Source organism: Rhinolophus ferrumequinum, chromosome 13, assembly GCF_004115265.2.
Source record: "Rhinolophus ferrumequinum isolate MPI-CBG mRhiFer1 chromosome 13, mRhiFer1_v1.p, whole genome shotgun sequence".
Classification (NCBI taxonomy): Eukaryota; Metazoa; Chordata; class Mammalia; order Chiroptera; family Rhinolophidae; genus Rhinolophus; species Rhinolophus ferrumequinum.
The window spans coordinates 16740144-16758790 of NC_046296.1; the positions used below are offsets into that span (position 1 = coordinate 16740144).

General features: G+C 45.6%; 1 protein-coding gene across 1 annotated transcript in view; it reads left to right on the forward strand.

The window, feature by feature from the left end:
* The first annotated feature begins 254 nt into the window (after nt 1–254).
* The window catches only part of EVA1A (eva-1 homolog A, regulator of programmed cell death), a 40683-nt gene continuing 22290 nt past the window's right edge, over nt 255–18647 (forward strand). Inside the window, 3 exon segments of the mRNA XM_033125422.1 lie at nt 255–382; nt 711–814; nt 16345–16451. Coding sequence (XP_032981313.1) covers nt 255–382; nt 711–814; nt 16345–16451 — 339 coding nt within the window.

Consider the following 18647-nt stretch of genomic DNA (forward strand, 5'->3'; position numbering starts at 1 on the left):
CATATGGTTCACCACAGGTGATGAGTGCCTATGCTGGTTGATTGAATGATCGATACAGGTGCTTCTACAGGTTGTTCCCAGACTTCACTCAGTTAGTCACCACTTAGTGACCCCTTGGTCCATAGGAGGCACTTAGTGAGTGACGAATGAATGAGTGTCCTTGCATGACAGTCCCTTTCCGACCCTCAGGGCGCTCATGGCCTTAATGGGGAGATAGACAAGAAAACAGACCAGCCGAGCACAATAGGCTTGCCATGATAGAGAAGATCCGGGCGCAGAGGAAGACCCAGTCCAGCCAGGAGTCAGGAATGGAGGCAGAGGGAGGCGTGGTCTCTTTTTCAGGGCACGTGACCCTGCAGTTGGTTCCTCATGGCACCTGGGGGTAGGTGCCAGGCCCTTCTATGGGGCTGTCTATGCCTGTATCGAATTGATCCCCACAGCCACACTCTGAGGTCGGTATGAAAGGAGGAAGCAGGGTCCCACCCACAGCCAAAAGGCTGACCTGGGATCAGATCCAGGCCAGGACTCGGAGCCCTTCGCCCTTGCCCCAGGCAGTCTCAGGGTGGTCATATTGTCATCAGATAAGATGCTTTCAGAAAATCTGGTTTTCTGAGAGGAAAGTGCAGGTATGTAGGCTGCCGGCGTCGGGTGCGAAGGGCCATTTTCTCCCCCTTTTTCCCCCTTTCCCTTGTTCCTGCCTGGTGTCCCAGGCCCTGCCCCAGGTACTTAGAAGCTCTCTGCTCTGAGGTTCAGCACCTCTCTTCCTCTCGCCCCCTCTTTGATCACCAGGACAGCTTGCACTTTGTCCTCCGTGGTGAGAGGAGGCGGAAATGCTACTCAGCAGAGAAGTCACCATAAACTTGTGAGGAAAAGAAGGCTTTTTACAAAACACCTGCTGTAATTTAAGCCTCTCCCCTTTGTCCTGCACCCTCCTGCCTGTGTCACTCAGACAGGCAGTGGCTGCAGGGAACAGATTTCAGGGGATCTTGTTTCTGCACAGGGACCCCGATCAAAAGGGCTGCCTGAAGCTGTCTTCCCTTGGGCATGGAAACAAACACGGCTGGCTTGTCCTTTCACTCGCTCATCTTGTTAGGACAAGACAGGCCACAGCCACCTACGGGAGGGTGCGGGAAGGGCCTCTCCCTAGAAAACACGCGCATTACTTTCCTGAAGCTCCTGTCCTATGTGCCACATGGCTGAGCAACCTCTGACAGCAGCTTCCTCCTTTGCTGCTGTAAAATGCACCAGTGTCCCTGTGGGTGGGGAGGATGGACCCTGGGAGGGGTTCAGCACTGCCACTTACCTACTTTGAAGACTTGGTCTCTTCATTTCTCAGTGGATCAGTTACGTGGGCGGGGTGGTTGGCGCGGAAATTCTCCAGCGTTAGAGCTCACTGCATGTCAGCAGCAGGGTACACTGTGAGGACCTTGTGAAAATGCAAAAAACAATGACTTGGACATTTAGGATCTGGAAAAGACACACATGAAAGTGGAGTGTCCCTATGGATGGGCTTGTGTGCTCACAGAGATGGCGTGGTGGTCTGTGTGTCTGCTCAGCTCAAGCGGTCAGTGTTTCCTGACACCCTTGTGTGTCAAGCACAGTTCTAGGCCCCGGGGACACAAAGATGAACAAGATACTTTTCCTGCCCAAGAAACAGCAATCCATCGTGGAGACAGGAATCGGACATAGTAATGAAGCCTTATGTTACCCATCTCTCTCATTGAAGTGAGTTCTCTGAAAGCAGGACATATATCTTGTTGATCCCCAAATTACTGGAGCCTACTGGGAACTCTGGCACATAGTAGGTGCTTGATCAAGGAATGTGGCATCACTCCTCATGGTGGCCCAGGCCAAAATTGTCCTAGAGACAATCACAGAGTGCCATGGGCATCCAGACGAGGGACACCTAACTAAACTCAGCCTGGACAGCAGGTGGATCTCAGGCCTAGGAGGCTGAGATGGAGGCATCTAATGAGCCTGGAGGCAGGCTAATGAGAGGAGAAAGGCATCCTAGGCAGAAGGACCGGCGAGACGTACAGCATGGCTAGGTGAGCAGCATGGTGTGCTCCCAGAAAGGAAGGGAGTGAGGTGTGCTTGCAGAGAAGGGAAGCAGATCTGTAAATGGACGAAGTGACCACATCAGGAAGAGACTTGCTGAAGAATTTGCATTTTATTCTGCAGGCACTGGGGAGCTACTGCAGGAGTTCACACAGAGGAGAGACTAGGTCAGAATTTCATTGTAAAAATAGACCCCCTCTAGCAAAAAAGTAGATATTAGAGAGGAATAAGACAGGTGGCAGGAAGACAGTTAGGACACCATTGCAGTTTATAGGGTGGGGAAAGCCTGGGGTTTGGAGTCAGATAGACCTCAGTCCACATCCCAGCCCCACAATGTCTTTGTGTAACTGAGGCTGTTAATTCAATGTCTCTGAGCCTCAGTCTTCTCGTCTGAAAACAGGGTCTCTAATTCCCCCCTAATGGGTGGTATGGATGGTGGTCAGCATTATGATGAAGTATGTGAAGTGTCTACTAAAGTGACTGATCCATAATTGGCATGTGATAATAGTGGCCAATATTGTTTTTAATATTATGGTTACTTATTCTCAGCCAGGTGATATATAATGAGGTTCTCTCTAAGACACTGGTAATAAGGGTGGAGAATAAGGCACAGAGTCAAGAAATACTTTGTCAATAAAGTCGACTCGGTTTGGTGACTGATCCAGCGGGGGAGTAAAGGAGGGGCAGGAGACAGGATGACTCTGGAATTTTGGCCTGGGCAACCACGAGGAAGGACAGTAGGGCTATTCATTCCAAGAGGTAATGGAGGAGGAGCATTTGCAGGAAAAGTTGATGAGCTCAGTTTCAGACACAGTGAATTTGAAACATCTTAGGGATGGCCAAGGAGATATGATACGTGGGCAAATGGTGTTGTAGGATTGACATTCGGGAGAAGGGTCTTAAAGAAGCTTCACATGCAAACTTATAACAAGATGTAATGATGTCATGATGTAGCTCAGTTGTTCGAGGAGGGTATGCAGCACGGGAAGAGCAATTATGATGGCTAATGCTAAGTGAGTGTGTATTGTGTGTTCTCAGTCGCGTACGTGTATTAATCCTCAAGAATCATGGCCAGGAAGGACTATTTATTATTATGCCTATTTTACAAATGAGTAAGCTGACACACAGCTATAGTAAGTAACTTGCCCAGGGTCATACATATAAGTGAAAGGCCTAGGGTTTTAGCCCAGGCAGTCAGGATCCAGGGCCTGTGCTGTCAATGTCTGAGCCAGACTGTCTCTGAGGCTGGGGCGTCTAGGGTGCAGCACTAACCTCTGAAAAAAGAGAAGGAGAGGACCTGGTGAAGGCAAGAGGGGTGGTGGCTGGGCAGAAAGGTCGGAGGAAATGGGAGACTGGAATGTGGGAGAAGAGAGTTTCCAGGAGGGAGGAATCAGTAGCATCAAGTGAGTTGAAAGTCCACTAAGAAAAGAAATGAACTATCCATAGATTTGGGAATTAGGAAGCTATTGGTGACTTAGGGGAGTCTGAAAGACGAGGTGGGCTGAGGAACGAAGGTGGGGTGAAGGAATGGAGACATCCAGCATAAGCAACTTCTTCCAGAAGCGTGGCTATGAAAGGAACTAGAGATATTAGGCAGAGGGACTGTTTTGGAGACCTGTTAATATAATTGTATATATCGGGAGGAGTGGAGCCCGAGGAGCTCCACAAAGGGCCACAAATGCACAGTGCACACTGGGAGAAGTATCTCTATGTTCGCTATTTTTTCCCACACAGATTTGAAATATTTCTCCCCATGTTCTAGGCAGCTTCCACGTCGATAGTCGGAAATCACTAAGAAGCCCCTGAAAGGTGTTTCGGATCTTTAGCTTTTATTAGGTGGAGTAGAAAAAAATTTATTTCTCAGTGCCCAATGGTGAATTATCACATGTGAAATCCAGACCACACCAAAGTCATGTCCAGTACATCCTTCTCTGAATTTGTCTTTGAAATATTCTCTGAGAAAGCTCAGGGTGCTGGGTGCTCTGCAGATACCAGGGTGATAAGGATGATGGGTGGCACAAAGCCTTGAGAGGAGAGAAAGGGACACACAGCACAGTGGGGGATGGGCTGCAGGTGGTGGGGAGGGGGAGGGCTTTGAGCAGGACATGAGACACCTGAGCCTCTGAGCAGAAGGAAAGGTGATTGGGGAGAAGGTAAGTCTGTAGAAAGAGACAGAGTTGCTTGGATCTTATAGGAAATGGAAGACACATTATAAGGAGATTGGCTGGATGACAACCGTCTGCTTTGAATGACCCTACATGATTTAACTGCTGCCACTTAAGTTCTAACTAATGGAAAAGACTGACATTTCCTTATAAATGCTTTGTTACCAGGCATAAAGGACACAGGTCCAACAGGCTCTGCAAAGATGTATTTTTCTAGATCAAAGACAATCTCTCTGTGTTTTAATACATAAGATTCTTTTGTTCAGGACCAGAGGGAGATACCACCGAGGGTTAATGCTTGACATAAACAAGAAACTCAGCTTTCCTTGGTTCATGGTGCTGACATCCCTGAGACTCAGGGCGAGAATTAGGGTTTGGCTGCCAACTTCATAAATTTCCCTTGATTGAAGAGGCATCTTTGCTCTTCTTAGAAACATCTCATGAAATGCACACACCTCCACAAAGCGTCTTTATGGATGGGGCTCTCCCAAAGAGACACTGGCCAGAATCAGAAAGACCACACAAGAAATGGCCTTGGGATATATATAATTTTCCATATGAACTAGCAACTCAGCTGAATTATTTGTTTGATCTTGAGCTTTGGGTATCGGGAAAAGACAACAGTTCATCTTTCAAGTGTCCTATTTCAAGCTTCAACTTTCCCTTGGTACTGGAAGCTGGGCAAGGTAAGGAAGGATCATTCCTATCTCATCCCCTCCCCAGCCCATCTTGCCAAGGTCTCTCACCTGGATGTGAGCATGGCTCGGAGTGCCTTTGGCTGGGTATGGGTGTGATGGACAGACAGACACCTTCCTTAGGGGCAGAGAGATAAAGATGCAGGAGTCTTGCCTACTTTTCCTTAGTAGACAAGAAGTGGAGGATGTCCTTCTCCAGGAGCACGTGGCTGGGACATTGCATGGTTCAGTGCAAACGTGGACTCAGTGATATAATCCTACATGTGGCTGTATTCCAATTCCATGGGGTCTGAATTTGCTCTCTTGGGAAAGGGCGATGTAAAGGTTCCACATTGATTCCAAGAACAAGTGTGTAGGCCTGTATACCTGCTCCAGATTTATCAGTGGTGCTTATGCCCATCCAACCTTCTGGACCATAGGGCTGCCAGAGGGTCTGCGAGGCAGTACCCAGTGTACTCAGAAAGTAACATCTTTGATACCTTAGCTTCTTTCGTCTGTATTTGATTCATTCATAAAATCTTTTTTTTCCCATTCATCCAACCGTTCATTCATTCCACAAAGTTAACAACTACTATGTGGCTGGCTCCGGGCCAGGCGATGGTAATGTGGTGGTGCATCCAATAGTCTTAATTCCTGCCTTCTTGGAGCTCACAGTTATTAGGGGAAAACATTAAAGGAATAAATACACAAAGAAACACGTGATTACAAACTATGCTCGGTGCTCTGCTGGAAAAAAGAACAGGGTGCTCCAGAAGGGAACGAGAGAGGACAGGCTAGAGTGAGGGTGTCTAGTGAGGAAGACAGATATGTAGACTCATATCTACTGTATATGCCATGCCATTTATTAGTGGGATGTCACTTCTAAGGAAAGAGTGGCTGATCCTTGGCTAGGGCTGAGGGAGCAATTCTGGAAGGAAGGGATGTTTAAGAAGAGCCTTGAAGAATAGAAGTTTTCTGTGTAGAGAGGGAGTGGTGGTCGTCTAGGTGAAGGGAACCGGATGTGTTTGGAGGACTCTCCTTCAGTGAGGATGGAGTTTAGGCTGCACATCGGGGGAATAGTGAAAGATGAGCCGGGAAAGATATACAGTCAGGGGCCAACGGACACAGCGTGGACTTTATCTGAGAGACAAGCACTGGGGGAGTGATGAGCTACCAAGGGGAGCGTTCTAGAGCAAGTTACCCAGGGTCCAGCAGACTTTTTCTGTAAAGAACCAGCTGGTCAATGTTTTACATTTTGCAGGCTATGTCGTGACTACTCAGTTCTGCCACTGTAGTATGAAAGCAGCTGTGGACAGCGTGTAAATGAATGAGTGTGGCCCTTTTCCAGTAAAGCTTTATATACAAAAAGCAGACAATGGGCTAGATTTACTTACGTGTGACCTGTAGTTTACCAAGCCCTGCTCAAGAATGATAATTCTGGTGGCTCAGTGGAGGTTGGATTGGAGGATGGGGAGAGAATGGAGGTAGGGAGCCCAGTTGGGAGCTGCTGCTTTAATTCAGGGGAACTAAGGGAGGGACCATGGGGAGAAATGGTCTGTGACATGCTCCAACGTAAAATTGACAGGAACTACACGACCAATTTGATGGGAATATGTCTAGTTGTTTCTTGAATGCTCCCTGGATTTATTCTTCTATTGAAGGAAAAAAATTGTGGCCGTTCTGAATATTTGACTCAGAACCACGCACACATCCTGGGAAGTCACCTGCTGGTCACAGGGCACCGTGCTGAGTGCATTACATAAATTATCATCGCTAAGCAGAATTCTTAAGAATTCTTATGTGTATTAAATTCTCTTTCCTATTTTTCAAACTGAAGTTTAGAAATGGTAAGTTGTTTGCCCAAAGTTACATAGGTAGTAAATGGTGAAGTTGAGATTGAATTCGGGTCTGGTGTCAAAGCCTGTGCCATTCCTAAAATGTAGTCTTCTCCCCTCCTTGCCTGCACGGCTCCCTCTTCTCCTTCCTCTCTGTCCCCATTAAGACCCATCTAGCCTTTTAAAGTTCTCAGTATGTTTCTGGCATAGCAAGGAGTGGACCTGTGTTTTAGCTGCAAAAACTTTTAGGTGTGACATTATTCTGTATTTGACAAAAGGCATGCAGCAAAACTCAGACCTGGACTTACAGTTCTAACCTGATGATTTTGTTCATGTTACAATATGGAGAAGACAGTGGTATTAGGCTATGGATTAGGGAATCCCTGGATTTAAGTGCCTAAATCAGAACATTATCTTACTCACTGCCTAACATAGATGCCCAGGAGATGTTTTTCAAATTGAAGTAATAGTATCAGATAAGTGAAAACTTGTAGGTTTAAATCCTGGAGGTCAAGGTTAATGTCTGAAAGGACAAATCTGACCAGTGTGATCAAGGAAGTCAGTTACCATTCTCCATTAGGTTGTCTAGTAACCCCACTGATCATTAATTTAGTGCCTTTTTGGGTTCAAATAGAGACAGCCTCTGTGCTGAATATTTTAAACAGGACTTTAGAGACATTGAAATATCCAAGAACATCTGAATTATATCATGGATAAAGCATTCCTTTTAGTGAGACCTATTGGCCAAGATTGGGTCACATGGTAAATGGAATGGCAAAGAGACCTCCATGAATGATGTGAATCGATTGTATGACCCACGCCTTGGGCCAAGGAGGATGGACACACAACAAAAGTGGGGCTTTTCCAGCACAGAAGAGGGAATGCCTGTTGAGGAGCTAGATACCAGTGTCCATCACAGTTATTGATCTGTTTTGACTATCAGCCTGTATTAGTTTCCTATGGCTGCCGTAATTAAGTATTACAAACTGGGTGGCTTAGTACAACTGAAATGTATTGTCTCACAGTTCTGGAGGCCAGCAAAGGTATCAGCAGGGCCACGCTCCCTCTGAAGGCCCTAGGAGAGAATCTGTCCCATGTTTGTCTTCTAGCTTGTAGTGGCCTTAGGCATTTTGTCTTCCCCCTGCATCTCTTCGTCCTCTGTGCGTGTCTGTGTCCAAATTTCCCCTTTTAATAAAGAGAGCAGTCCTTCTGGAAGAGGGCCCATTCTAATGACCTCATCTTAACTTGGTTACATCTGCAAAGACCCTATTTCCAAATAAGGTCACACATTCTGAGATACTGGGGTTAGGACTTCAGCATATCTTTTTTGAGGGTCATAATTCAACCCATAACACAGCCCTTTCCCAAGAAGAATTCAGACTGCTTTCTCACACTGAGGTGACTAAGACTCAGTCCAGAGCCTACTCCGAGGCCTCTTCATCTGTGGTCATTTTTCTATCCAGTTCCTCCATGTGCTGCTTGGGACATGGTGATTCTGTGTCTATTCACTCATAGCTTACGATATTCCGGATGGTTTCCTGTCTTAACTGCTCAGCCTTTGCACACACCAGTGTTCTCTAGGCCACACTCACTGCTCCTGTGCCCCCAGCCTCTCCTTTCCCTACTTTGCACTTCGCTCGTTCGTTTATTAGTTTCTATACGAGTCACAATCAGTGTTGAGTTCCTGTTGCATTCAGGCAATATGATCAACTCCGAGGACATAAAGATGAAAAAAGTAAAACAGACAGTTGCTGCTCTCCGGGAGTTCTGGTGGGAGGCCACACAAGCAAATAGTGAAACAAATGCCATGGGGAGTGCGCGCACCGGTTCTTACTGCGCTGTCCCCAGCCAGTGCCCCCCTTGGCTCCCTAGGGCAGACAGGAGCCTCCAAGCTCCCTAACTCCCTAGCAGAGCGCACCAGGCCCCTTCAGCAGCTTCACCTCTTGCGATTCCTTCCACTTTGTGCTACACCCATTTTTTATCTGCTTGCTCTTTCCCAGCTATGCAATTTTCTGTCTCAAATCTTGTCTTTCTACACGAATGCTCCCTCTGTTAGAATGTGTTCCCCCTCCACCATCCTCAGTTATTATCCACTTGATTAAGTCCTGTTTCTTCTTTGAGACTCATCTCTGGCGCTGCTTCTACTCGGAAGCTGACTGCACCTGCACCCCCCAGTCTTCTGTAGCTCCCTGGGCTCCTGTTTGGGAACGATACGCCCCCCTCCCCAACACACACACAAAGAGACACCGACTGAGGCTTGTTCATCTTCATAATGCCAGTACCTAGTGTCACGCCTGTATTAATAGGCACTTAATCAATATGTGAGTGAGTGAATGAACGAATGAATGATTCCTAGTCTGTGCTTTGGTCTTTGTTTCTGCTCCCTAGGTTGCAGTTTTCCCTTGGCCTCCTTTCCTCAAAATCATGTCTGGTCACCACTTTTTCTCTAACACAACTCCAGAGACCTCACTGCTCATGGTAGTCTTTTGTTATGCTGACACCTCAACTATGTTGTCCCTAACGGTCAGTGGCCATGTGTGGTTACCCACTGACCGTCATCTCTTTGGTCTGCCCTGCTTCACACAAAGAAAGGCCTGCTTGCTTGCCTGTAGGAAGATGGTTCTCATAGGAAAAGCAAAACTTCCTCTATGGTCTTCCCTGTGTCTCTATTTCCAGTTTCCTCTCTCCCAATTCTAGGAGCAAGGATGCACTATTTCTGCTTTATTGATTAATTCAACAAGCATTTGTTTGAACCCCAGGTTTATACTTGGGGCTATGAGTGAAGCATACTAACTCATATCTAGTTTCTTCCTTTGTAACCAAAAAGATCTGTGGGGTTTTTTTAACCCCTTCCTGCTTAATATATTGGGTTTCTCCTATGTATTGAACAACACAGTGATTTTCAATTGTTTTTAGCATTAAAACTCCAAATGAAATTGTACATGGCATATCAATGAGTAAAACAGAAGAAACAAATATTATATTGTATATAGTATCCTTTTGTTTGATAATTCTAATTTATAACATACAGTTAATTAATGAAAATACTGAGCCTGTTATGACGAATATGAAAATTTGAAATTGAGGGTTTGGGATGAGAATTGCAGCCTCCTACCTGGCATCTTCACTCTTAATGCGTCCATGTATTTTATATTGGCTGGAGAGGCTTGAGGACATTGTGACAGCTAAACATTGGAAGTGACAGAACTTTTAAACAGGATACTTGCAGGTTCTGGTTAATCTGACTAAAAGATCCAGAAACTTGAAAGAGGAATATAGGACAATTTGGTTTTAATGTTGACTCACTAACACTATGTAACTACTGTTTGCATTCCTTAATTACAAAGGATCTAATTGAAAGGAATAGATGAACAGGTTCTTCAACCAAGTTATATCTTTGTTTGACAGAAAATACTTCCCAAAATAGATTGTGCCTTTAGGAGATGTTAATTATGTTATGGAAATTATTTTCAAAAACTTCAGTGTCTGTTTCTCTCTAGTAATCACGTAACCTTTAACACAGCAAAAAACCCTTTTTAATTTGGCAGGTTAAGTTAAAACGTCAGTTGTCATTTTCATCATTAACACTTTATCAGCTGTAGGAGGAATTGTAAGAGCATGGCCCTGCATTTCTGAGTTGCTCTTGTTTGGATTTTTAAAAGCCTGCCAAACACTCTAAGAATAAAACAAGTGTGAAAGCTACCAGTAATACTTTCCACAGTGCCATGTGTTATGTGGCCACTTATTACCGTACAGTTTATTATTATATCTTTGTATGAGCATGGAGATCCCTGAGCCTTGCCTGGCATTTAGTTGAGCTAGGGTTGTGCTGGCTACTTGCTTATACAATTTCACAGCATGAAAAGACTTGCATGGATCTGAATTGTTAAAAGACATTTTTGGAACTACAGCTTTCCTAATTATTGACATATCTATGTGTGTTCAAACATATTCACTGTGTTGGCAATAGAACCTTTATTCTGAAGTGGGTATGAGTATATTAACCTGTAGCTCATGGGGTCTATGAGTGTTCAAATTTGGCATATCACTTAAGTGTGTCTGTTTACAGTTTGAAAAGTATTTTTGAAAATGTAGTGTAACTCAAATATTTGTAGAACCCTTGAAACAAATAGGTTGGACTCCATTGTATTGGAGTAAGGTATAAGGTAATTGCAGTTTCAGGAAAGCTGTAGAGCTGGCTTGGGAGGGCCTCCCTGTTAGAATCAGAAGAATGCCTGTCCAGCTAGGGACATTTCACGTCCCCGGTACTCAGTAGTTTGTCTGCATTGAATTGAATTGAATTGAATTGAAGGGGCACAGAGCAGGTCCTGTGTAGCTGTGGAACTAGGTCCCCCTGGTGAGGAGACATCAGGAAGTGGAAGCTGCCTGCCTCCCCAAGGATCCACATAGTTCCCACCAAGGAAGTCTGGTACCCCCAACTGGCTAAAATTTCCCTTTTCTCAGGGACTGCCTTGAGCCTCCAGACTCCCCATAGTCAGGGGTTTTGATCTACACTCTGACTTTGTCAGGGTTCTTGTGCTTATGCTCTGGTTTTAATAATTGTAATAGACTTAGAAGTCAGCTTGGGACTCGTAGGCCAAAATAGAAAAGCATCAGGGACCAGGAATCTCCTTGTTCCCATTTGCATGTTCCTCAGTTGGGCATTATTTCTGTGAGTCCACATTTGCAGATGCCTCAGATATGCTGGACTTGGGAGGCCACACTGGTGGTGGACCAAAGCTTTTGCTTGAATGCTGGTTAGGGATAAAATGGCAAGTGGATCGCCTTTATAATGGTCCGGATTAAGGATCCACTAATCTGCCAGCATGTCCTGCCCTACTTGCAGTTCTAGAGAGAAAGCCACACAGGATTTGGTCAAAATTATTCAAGCTCATGTTGATGTAGCTGACCAGCAGGGTGGAAATTCTTTTCATGCCAGTGTGGTACGAAGGTTGTGATTCTGTCTGACCACTTCCTGCCAGTCTCCATGACAATTTCTTCCTTATCTGGCTAACACTGGTTTTCTCCAGGGTCCAGCTATGGGCCTTTTCCTTCATATTTGGTATTCTTTGTAAGGGTTACCTCATCTATTTTCATACTTCAGCTGATGACTCTGAAATGTCTTTAATTATCAGTCCAGGATCTCAAATTATTCCAATCTTCCTTTCCAAAGTTATTCTCCCAAACTTCTTTACGTTTCTTACAAGCTGGTCAAACTCAGTGTTCTTGGGTCTGCCTGCACTTCTTCCATGAAGGAGAATCTGATGTAAGGCCCCTGTTCTCAAAGAGCTCATAGCCCAGTACAAATATATATAAAAAGCACATACGTTTACTGTCTGCAAAAGATTGGCACACGGGATTATGGGAGTCCAAAAGAGGGAACAATTATGTATGCGGGGGAGAATGTTCTTGTAGGAGGGGATGTGACATGGATCTTGAAGGTGGGTAGGATCCAGGAGTGCAATCATATAGAGAAATGCATTCAGAAAAGCAAAACCCAGAAGTAGAATCAGGTAGGAAGCGTATGGAGAAGAGGGCTATTCCATTTGCCTAGACATCGGGCTGTGTTGGAAGGATTGGGAAGAACCCATGAAGAGCTAACATTTACAGGCTCATATTTTAATTTTACTCTGTAGGTGACAATTTTAGAACAGAGGAGTGGCATTATTAGAACACAGTTTCCCAAAGCTCCATCTGGTACCACTATATGATATTGGGGTACAGGGAGAAGAACAAAGAGAAACTCCTGAGTTGGGTGAGTGGTAGTGGGGATCAAGAGTTAGAATGGATATGAGAATAGAATTTTCAGGGCAAGAGAGAGGAAGGGTCTGTGGTGACCCCCAACTTTGAGCCAGAGTGATTAGGAGGCTCAGAAATGAAAAGGAAGCAGATTGGTTGGGGAATGAGTTTAGGACACTTTGGGCAGGAGAGATCTCTGGGAACTCCAAGTGGGGAATTGCATTCTGCCCTCACCCAACCTCAGTGCTCCAGACTCTCCTTTCAGGTCAGGATGGTCTGGCTCTCTGCCCTGCTCTTCCCAGCTAGGACCAGCCCTGCCTTATTGCCCAGGCTTATCTGACTTGAAGCAGTAAATCCTTGAGACCTGATCCTCTGGGCATAGATATCAGGGATCAGTCCTGATGGGCCAACCCAAGGCTGGTCATGAGAACATTGTTGCCCATCTCCAACCATGTGCTCTGCCTCACAGGCTCAGCTTTTGCTTGTCTCCTTTTCAAATTCCTGTCCCATTTCTCATGTTCTCACTTGTAGAGGCCTTTCTGAGAGAGAAACCCTTGCCCCCAGGCTGGTGCCAGGGCTCTGCTACCCATGGACAGAACCCAAAGGCTGAAAGCTAGTCTTTACAGATAACTTCCTGGGTTTCCTGTCTGTTCCACCAACCTAGGAGACACTCTGTGGCTTCTGATCATTGACCATTTTTAAGACCCATAGGGTTGGCTCAACTTTTGCCTGCAAGGCGTAGTCTCCAGTGCCTGTATCATCCTCAGGGATGGATCCTGCCCTTCTTCTTACACCCAGGTGCCACTTCAAGTTCAACACCAACACCTTATCAGTAACTCCCTGGAAAAGTGAAACAGCACACGCTGCACCTTGCACTCACCTCTGACCTCTGAGGAAAGCATCTTGCATCCTGCCTCCCTGGTTTTAAACACTCCTTTGGGTTCTCACCCCTTTTTCATTTCTACCCTGGCTGTTCTTCCACAACCGGACACCTGACCTTCGCACTACACTGGAGATCTTTGGACTGGTGGTGCTGATGTTTCCTGTCTTGGTTGTTTTTGCCGCTGGTTGCACCTTGGTTCTGACGGTGCCATCAATTCCGTGGGAGCTTCCTTTGTGTTTATGATTTGGGGGCTGTGGAAATAAACTGAAACTGGGAAGAGAGCTGGTAGCATCCAGAGCCTCTGTGATTTAGTAAAACATCTTCAATCACTTTCTTCTCGTTCTGAACGCTTCACGTAATTAAAACCATTCCTGGCCAACACTAAATAAATTTTGCACATGCGGGTTGGATTACTGTGTAGTCTTACCCCAGTGTGGCTTTTTCAGAGATTAATATTTCACTAAAACTATTCCTCTGGGTAGCCTGAAGCCAGCAGCTGTGGAAACTCAACATTTGCTTTATACAGTGAAATGTTAGGACAGGGCTGCTTTTCACATTTCTCAGATATGCTGCTCATTTGGAAAAAAATAAGCATTCTTGGCAGAGTCCATGTGGCATGAGCCAAATTGCCCAGCTTGTGTTTCTATATATTCAGATAAAAAATAGTAAGAAAATGTGGTTCAAAACGACCATCATATAACTTTGGCACATAAACGTTAGAATTACCTTTTATGTGCTAGGCATCTTCCATGTTCTGCATCCTTACAGACACCCTGTGAGTGTGCCAGCCCTCGGTCCGTTTGCCTCTGAGTCCTGCTCTGCCCTGGATAGCAGGCGCTGATCAGGAAGGATGCTCTGACTTCCTGCTAGGTTTGGCCAATGGAATCACCAGTGGGAAGTTGCGGGGAGAGGAAAGGAGGAAGCCAGAGTATGTCTTCCCTCTTTCTCTTCATTAAGCATCTCCTCCAGTAGTGGCTGCATCTCCATGGTTCCAGCTCCCACTGTCTGAGTCCTCCACGGTTCCAGATCCTTTCTGGTGACCCTGGCTCCTGGGTAACACTACCTCCTCCCTTTGTCCTGCTGATCCTGGCTCTCTGCTAACACGACTTCCTCCCTTCATCCCTTCAAACTCTTGGCTTTGCCATCTATTGCAGCAGTCTGCAAATCTCAGCTTCTCCGTCACCTTCAACTTCTATTTCTACCTTATCACCGCCACCAGCTCCCTGCATTGAATTCCTTCTGTTGCAAATACTTGAAGCAGCTTCTGTTTCTTGGTGTAAATGCTGGTTGATGGATTGAGGTTGGCATCATAAACCTCATTTTAATGATGAGGAAACAGAGGGTCAGAGAGTTAATGAACTTGTCTAGTTTTAAGATAGGAAATAGTGGAGCTCGGGTTTAAGCTCCTGCCTGCTCAGTCCTGAAGCTAGTGCCCTGTTTGCTGGTGCCCACAAACTAAGTCTAACTTCTCCTGTATAATCTTCATGTTCTGGACAAAGAAAACTCTCATAATCTCCTCCAAGATTTCCCCAGGTGAAACAATCTCTTCCCTTTAACTTCCTCTAGAAGGATAGAAGGTTATGGTTGGAGAGTGGGATTTCTGAGTGTGAGTCGTTCATCTAACTGTCACTTAGTGTCAGCTCTGGGCACTTACTGTGGGAAACTCTGGGAAAAAAGAGAAGAATAAAGACATAGTCTCTGTTCTTAAGGAGTTCACAGCCCAGATTTCAGAGGCAGTACTTTGCAGGTGACGACAAGGTCAAGGATATGTCTCTGGAAATGATTTGCTGCAGTGGGTGGGAGGGGAAGGTTGACGGAGCAAAGGAAGTCCATCAGCTGGCAGGCCAGCGTGTTGGATGTGTCATTCACAGGTGTTTGTCAGTCCTGCAGAGAAAATTGGGTTTCTCTCTGCTCAGTCATTTCTCTTGGGCCATGTGTATCCTCTTCCCATCCTGTGATGTGGGCGCTATTTTCCGTTGAAGCCTTTGCACCTCCGACTGTGTGACCACGCTGGGATCAGTCGTAAGGGTGGTTTTCATTAGTGTCGAGCCGAGCGTGAGTGCATCTCAAAGAGCTACTTCCACGCTTTTGTACATGGGTCTCTAAAGAACTATTGGTCCTGTACTTCAAGTTTCCTTTTCTTTCTTGCCTTTAATGTTTTTTTTTTACCAGTAAAATGGAGATAGGATGGTGCCACAAATCCTTTGTGAGGCAGAGGCAGCTGGGATCAGTATCTATAAAGATTTAAATAAAGCAGCAGCAGTCGGATGCTGAAGGAGTCGGCAGGAAGCAGGGATGACAAATGAAGGAGTGTGTCCGTGTGGAGCACGGGGACTGCTCAGGGCTCCGTGAGCTCCGTGACCGATTTCATTCTTTCTACACACTTCTAAATGAAGCTGACAACATAAAGGAGCTGTGTGGGATCCAGGCCTCTCAGAGGTGCCACTGGCTTCCCTAGGTGGGTGAACAGAGGCCTCGAAACATCTCGATGAAAGGGACAGACTCCACATATCAGCATTTCCAGGTTTTTGGTGCTCATACACACTTCATGAGACTTCATTTCATGGCCCATCTGGGCATTGATATCTGGGAACCGAATCCCCGCCCTTCCTGTTCCAGAAAGGCTGGCATGAAAACTTCATTGATGAGCGGCCATGTGGACACATCCCATTCTAGCTGTTTTGTGGGTTTTGGCCGACAGGAGGGAAGAGGAAGCATGTGTCTTTGATCTTTTACCCCTTGCTTCCCTTTCTGCTATGACCTGGGAAGATCGGTTTCTCTGGCTGTCTGGTTCAAGTTCCAGATTAAACTCTTGCAGTGGGCTGTACCCTCTCAGGGGATGGTATTCCTGCTCTTCAGGGATCCAGACAAACATCACCAAGGCTGATGTGCTCAGCCATTCAAGATGACACCAGGTCTAATGCATGATGTGATCTCCTGGGCATGTGATGCCCTCTGATGGTTTTTGTGCCACGTCTCTTTTCTTTCAGAGCCTAAGAAGCCAAGTAGGGCCAACCAGGATTCAAAACCTGCACTGCCTGATACCAACATCACCCGGGATGAACTGTTCTTACCAGAGACTCCTCTGTTCCTGACAGTACACCTCTCCCCAGGTAGCTAAGGAGATAATGAGATTTATTATTTTTTTTACCACTTTCTGCATACTTTGTAATAAGTTAGTCTCCTGCATGGGTGCTATTGCAATATAAGATGAAAAGTATCATCACCAGGCACATTTCATTTTATACATTCAGTGCTTACACTTGGTATAAATGGTTTCCAGAGAAGATGAATTGCAGCAGTGGAAATGAGGTTACTTCAAAAATGAAAGCCAGTGAAAAACAGCATACAATGCATGCAATTAGCCATGCAGTCTAAGAGGTGGTGCTCATAAGACAGGGTGTCCTCTTCATCCAGAGACCAGCAGGTGTTCAGGAAGACAAAATTCTGCGATGTTAGTCATGGAAAGAATCTATCAGTTTTCAGTCGTGTTGCAGTTTGTCAGTAATTAGGCAAAGGAGCTTTGGGTCATGGATGAAAGAAAGCTGTTGGAGAGTAAGATTTATAAGTATTGTTAGGGTGTATCCAAAAATAGTGCTACTATGCTGGTTCACTGGCCCACGAGAGTGCTCTAGACATGATTTTTCCCTAGAATAGTGTGGGGTTAGTCCCATGGGTTATCACTGGAAAAAAGCCCTGGCTTTGAGAATATACAGCTCCTTAGTCCTAATTTTGTCCTCATCAATATAATTCACAGGGTCAACTTGTCTAGAAGAGGACCTGATCTAGATCTTGTGCCGGTGGCTCTCTAGTTATGCATTAATTAGCTGGTATTGGTTGATGTGTTCTTTTGAAGGCTTGGTCAATGAGGCTGTTCTCCCAGAGCCCATTCACTTCTGGTCTAGGCCTTGGACTTGTGTCCTGATCAAGGCGGCTGGGAGTTTATTATATTGGCGATGTGCATGAGGCTCACAAACACTGAGAACACTTAGACTGGTCAGTGAAGTCATGATGTTGGTTCTGAAACAGGGTTTCTCAACCTCAATACATGAGTATTTTGGGCCAGCTAGTTCTTTGTTGTAGGGCACGATTGTGCATTGTAGGATGTTTAAAAGTTTCCTTGCCTCCGACCCACTAGACGCCATATTAATCTCCACTGCAAATGTGACAGCCAAATACATCTGCAGACATTGTCAGATGTCCCCTGGGGGACAATCTACCCAGAGTGGAGAATCACTGTTATAGAAGCTAGTCAGTGATAAGGAGTTTCCTTGAGGAACAGAACACAGAATTGCATTTGGGGGAGCATGAGTGTTTCATGCCCCTTACCCTATATTGGTAGGTGTATTAGTCAGGGTTCTCCAGGGAAACAGACCAATGGACTATTGGGGTGCCAAAAAATTGTATACACATGACTTGTATTCATCGTTTGTTATCAGTAGATATTATTACAATTTTAATAGTTTCTTTCATATGTATATATATATATTTTACATATATATATATTTATATACATACATACAGAGGGTGCCAAAAAATGTATACGCATTTTAAGATAACATCTTAAATAACATTATAAGGAAGTTGCTCATGTGCAAATGGAGACTGCGAAGTCCCAGGATCCGCCATCTGCAAGCTGGAGACTCAGAAAATCTGGTGCTGTAGTTCAGGCGAGTCCAAAGGCCTGAGAACCAGGGCAGCTGATGGTGTAAAGCCCAATCTGAGGGCTGGAGAAGATGAGATAAGATGGGATGTCTCAGATCACACAGTGAGGCAGAAAAAAGGGGGCAAATTCCTTCTTCCTCCACTTTTGTTCCATTCACGCCCTCAGCGGGTTGGAGGGTGCCCAACCACATTGGGGAGGGTAATCTACTTTTGTGAGTCCATCGATTCAAATCCCAATCTCATCTGGAAATACCCTGACAGACACACCCCGAAATAATGTTTAATCTGCCCACCCCGTAGCCAGTCAAGTTAACTCATGACTGGCAGAAATGTTTTCATTAGAGGGCAAACTGCCAGTGAAAAGTGTCCACAGCTACCTGGAGCGGTTCCATCACTATTAAGGGAGGGCTCGGGACAAGAGTTTGGCTCTGAGGCTCATCACTTCTCTAACTTCTGCAGATCTTGTCTCACTGGCATTTATCCTGAACACAGTCCGTTTTGCCGAGTCCTGACCTTGGTCCCGGTGTCCTCACTAAGGTGCTCTGTAACCACTTGGAGAGCTGACTGTGTGGCAGGTCAGTGAGGACTTGCTCTCCTACCCGGGTATCAGATTTACAAAGGAGGTACT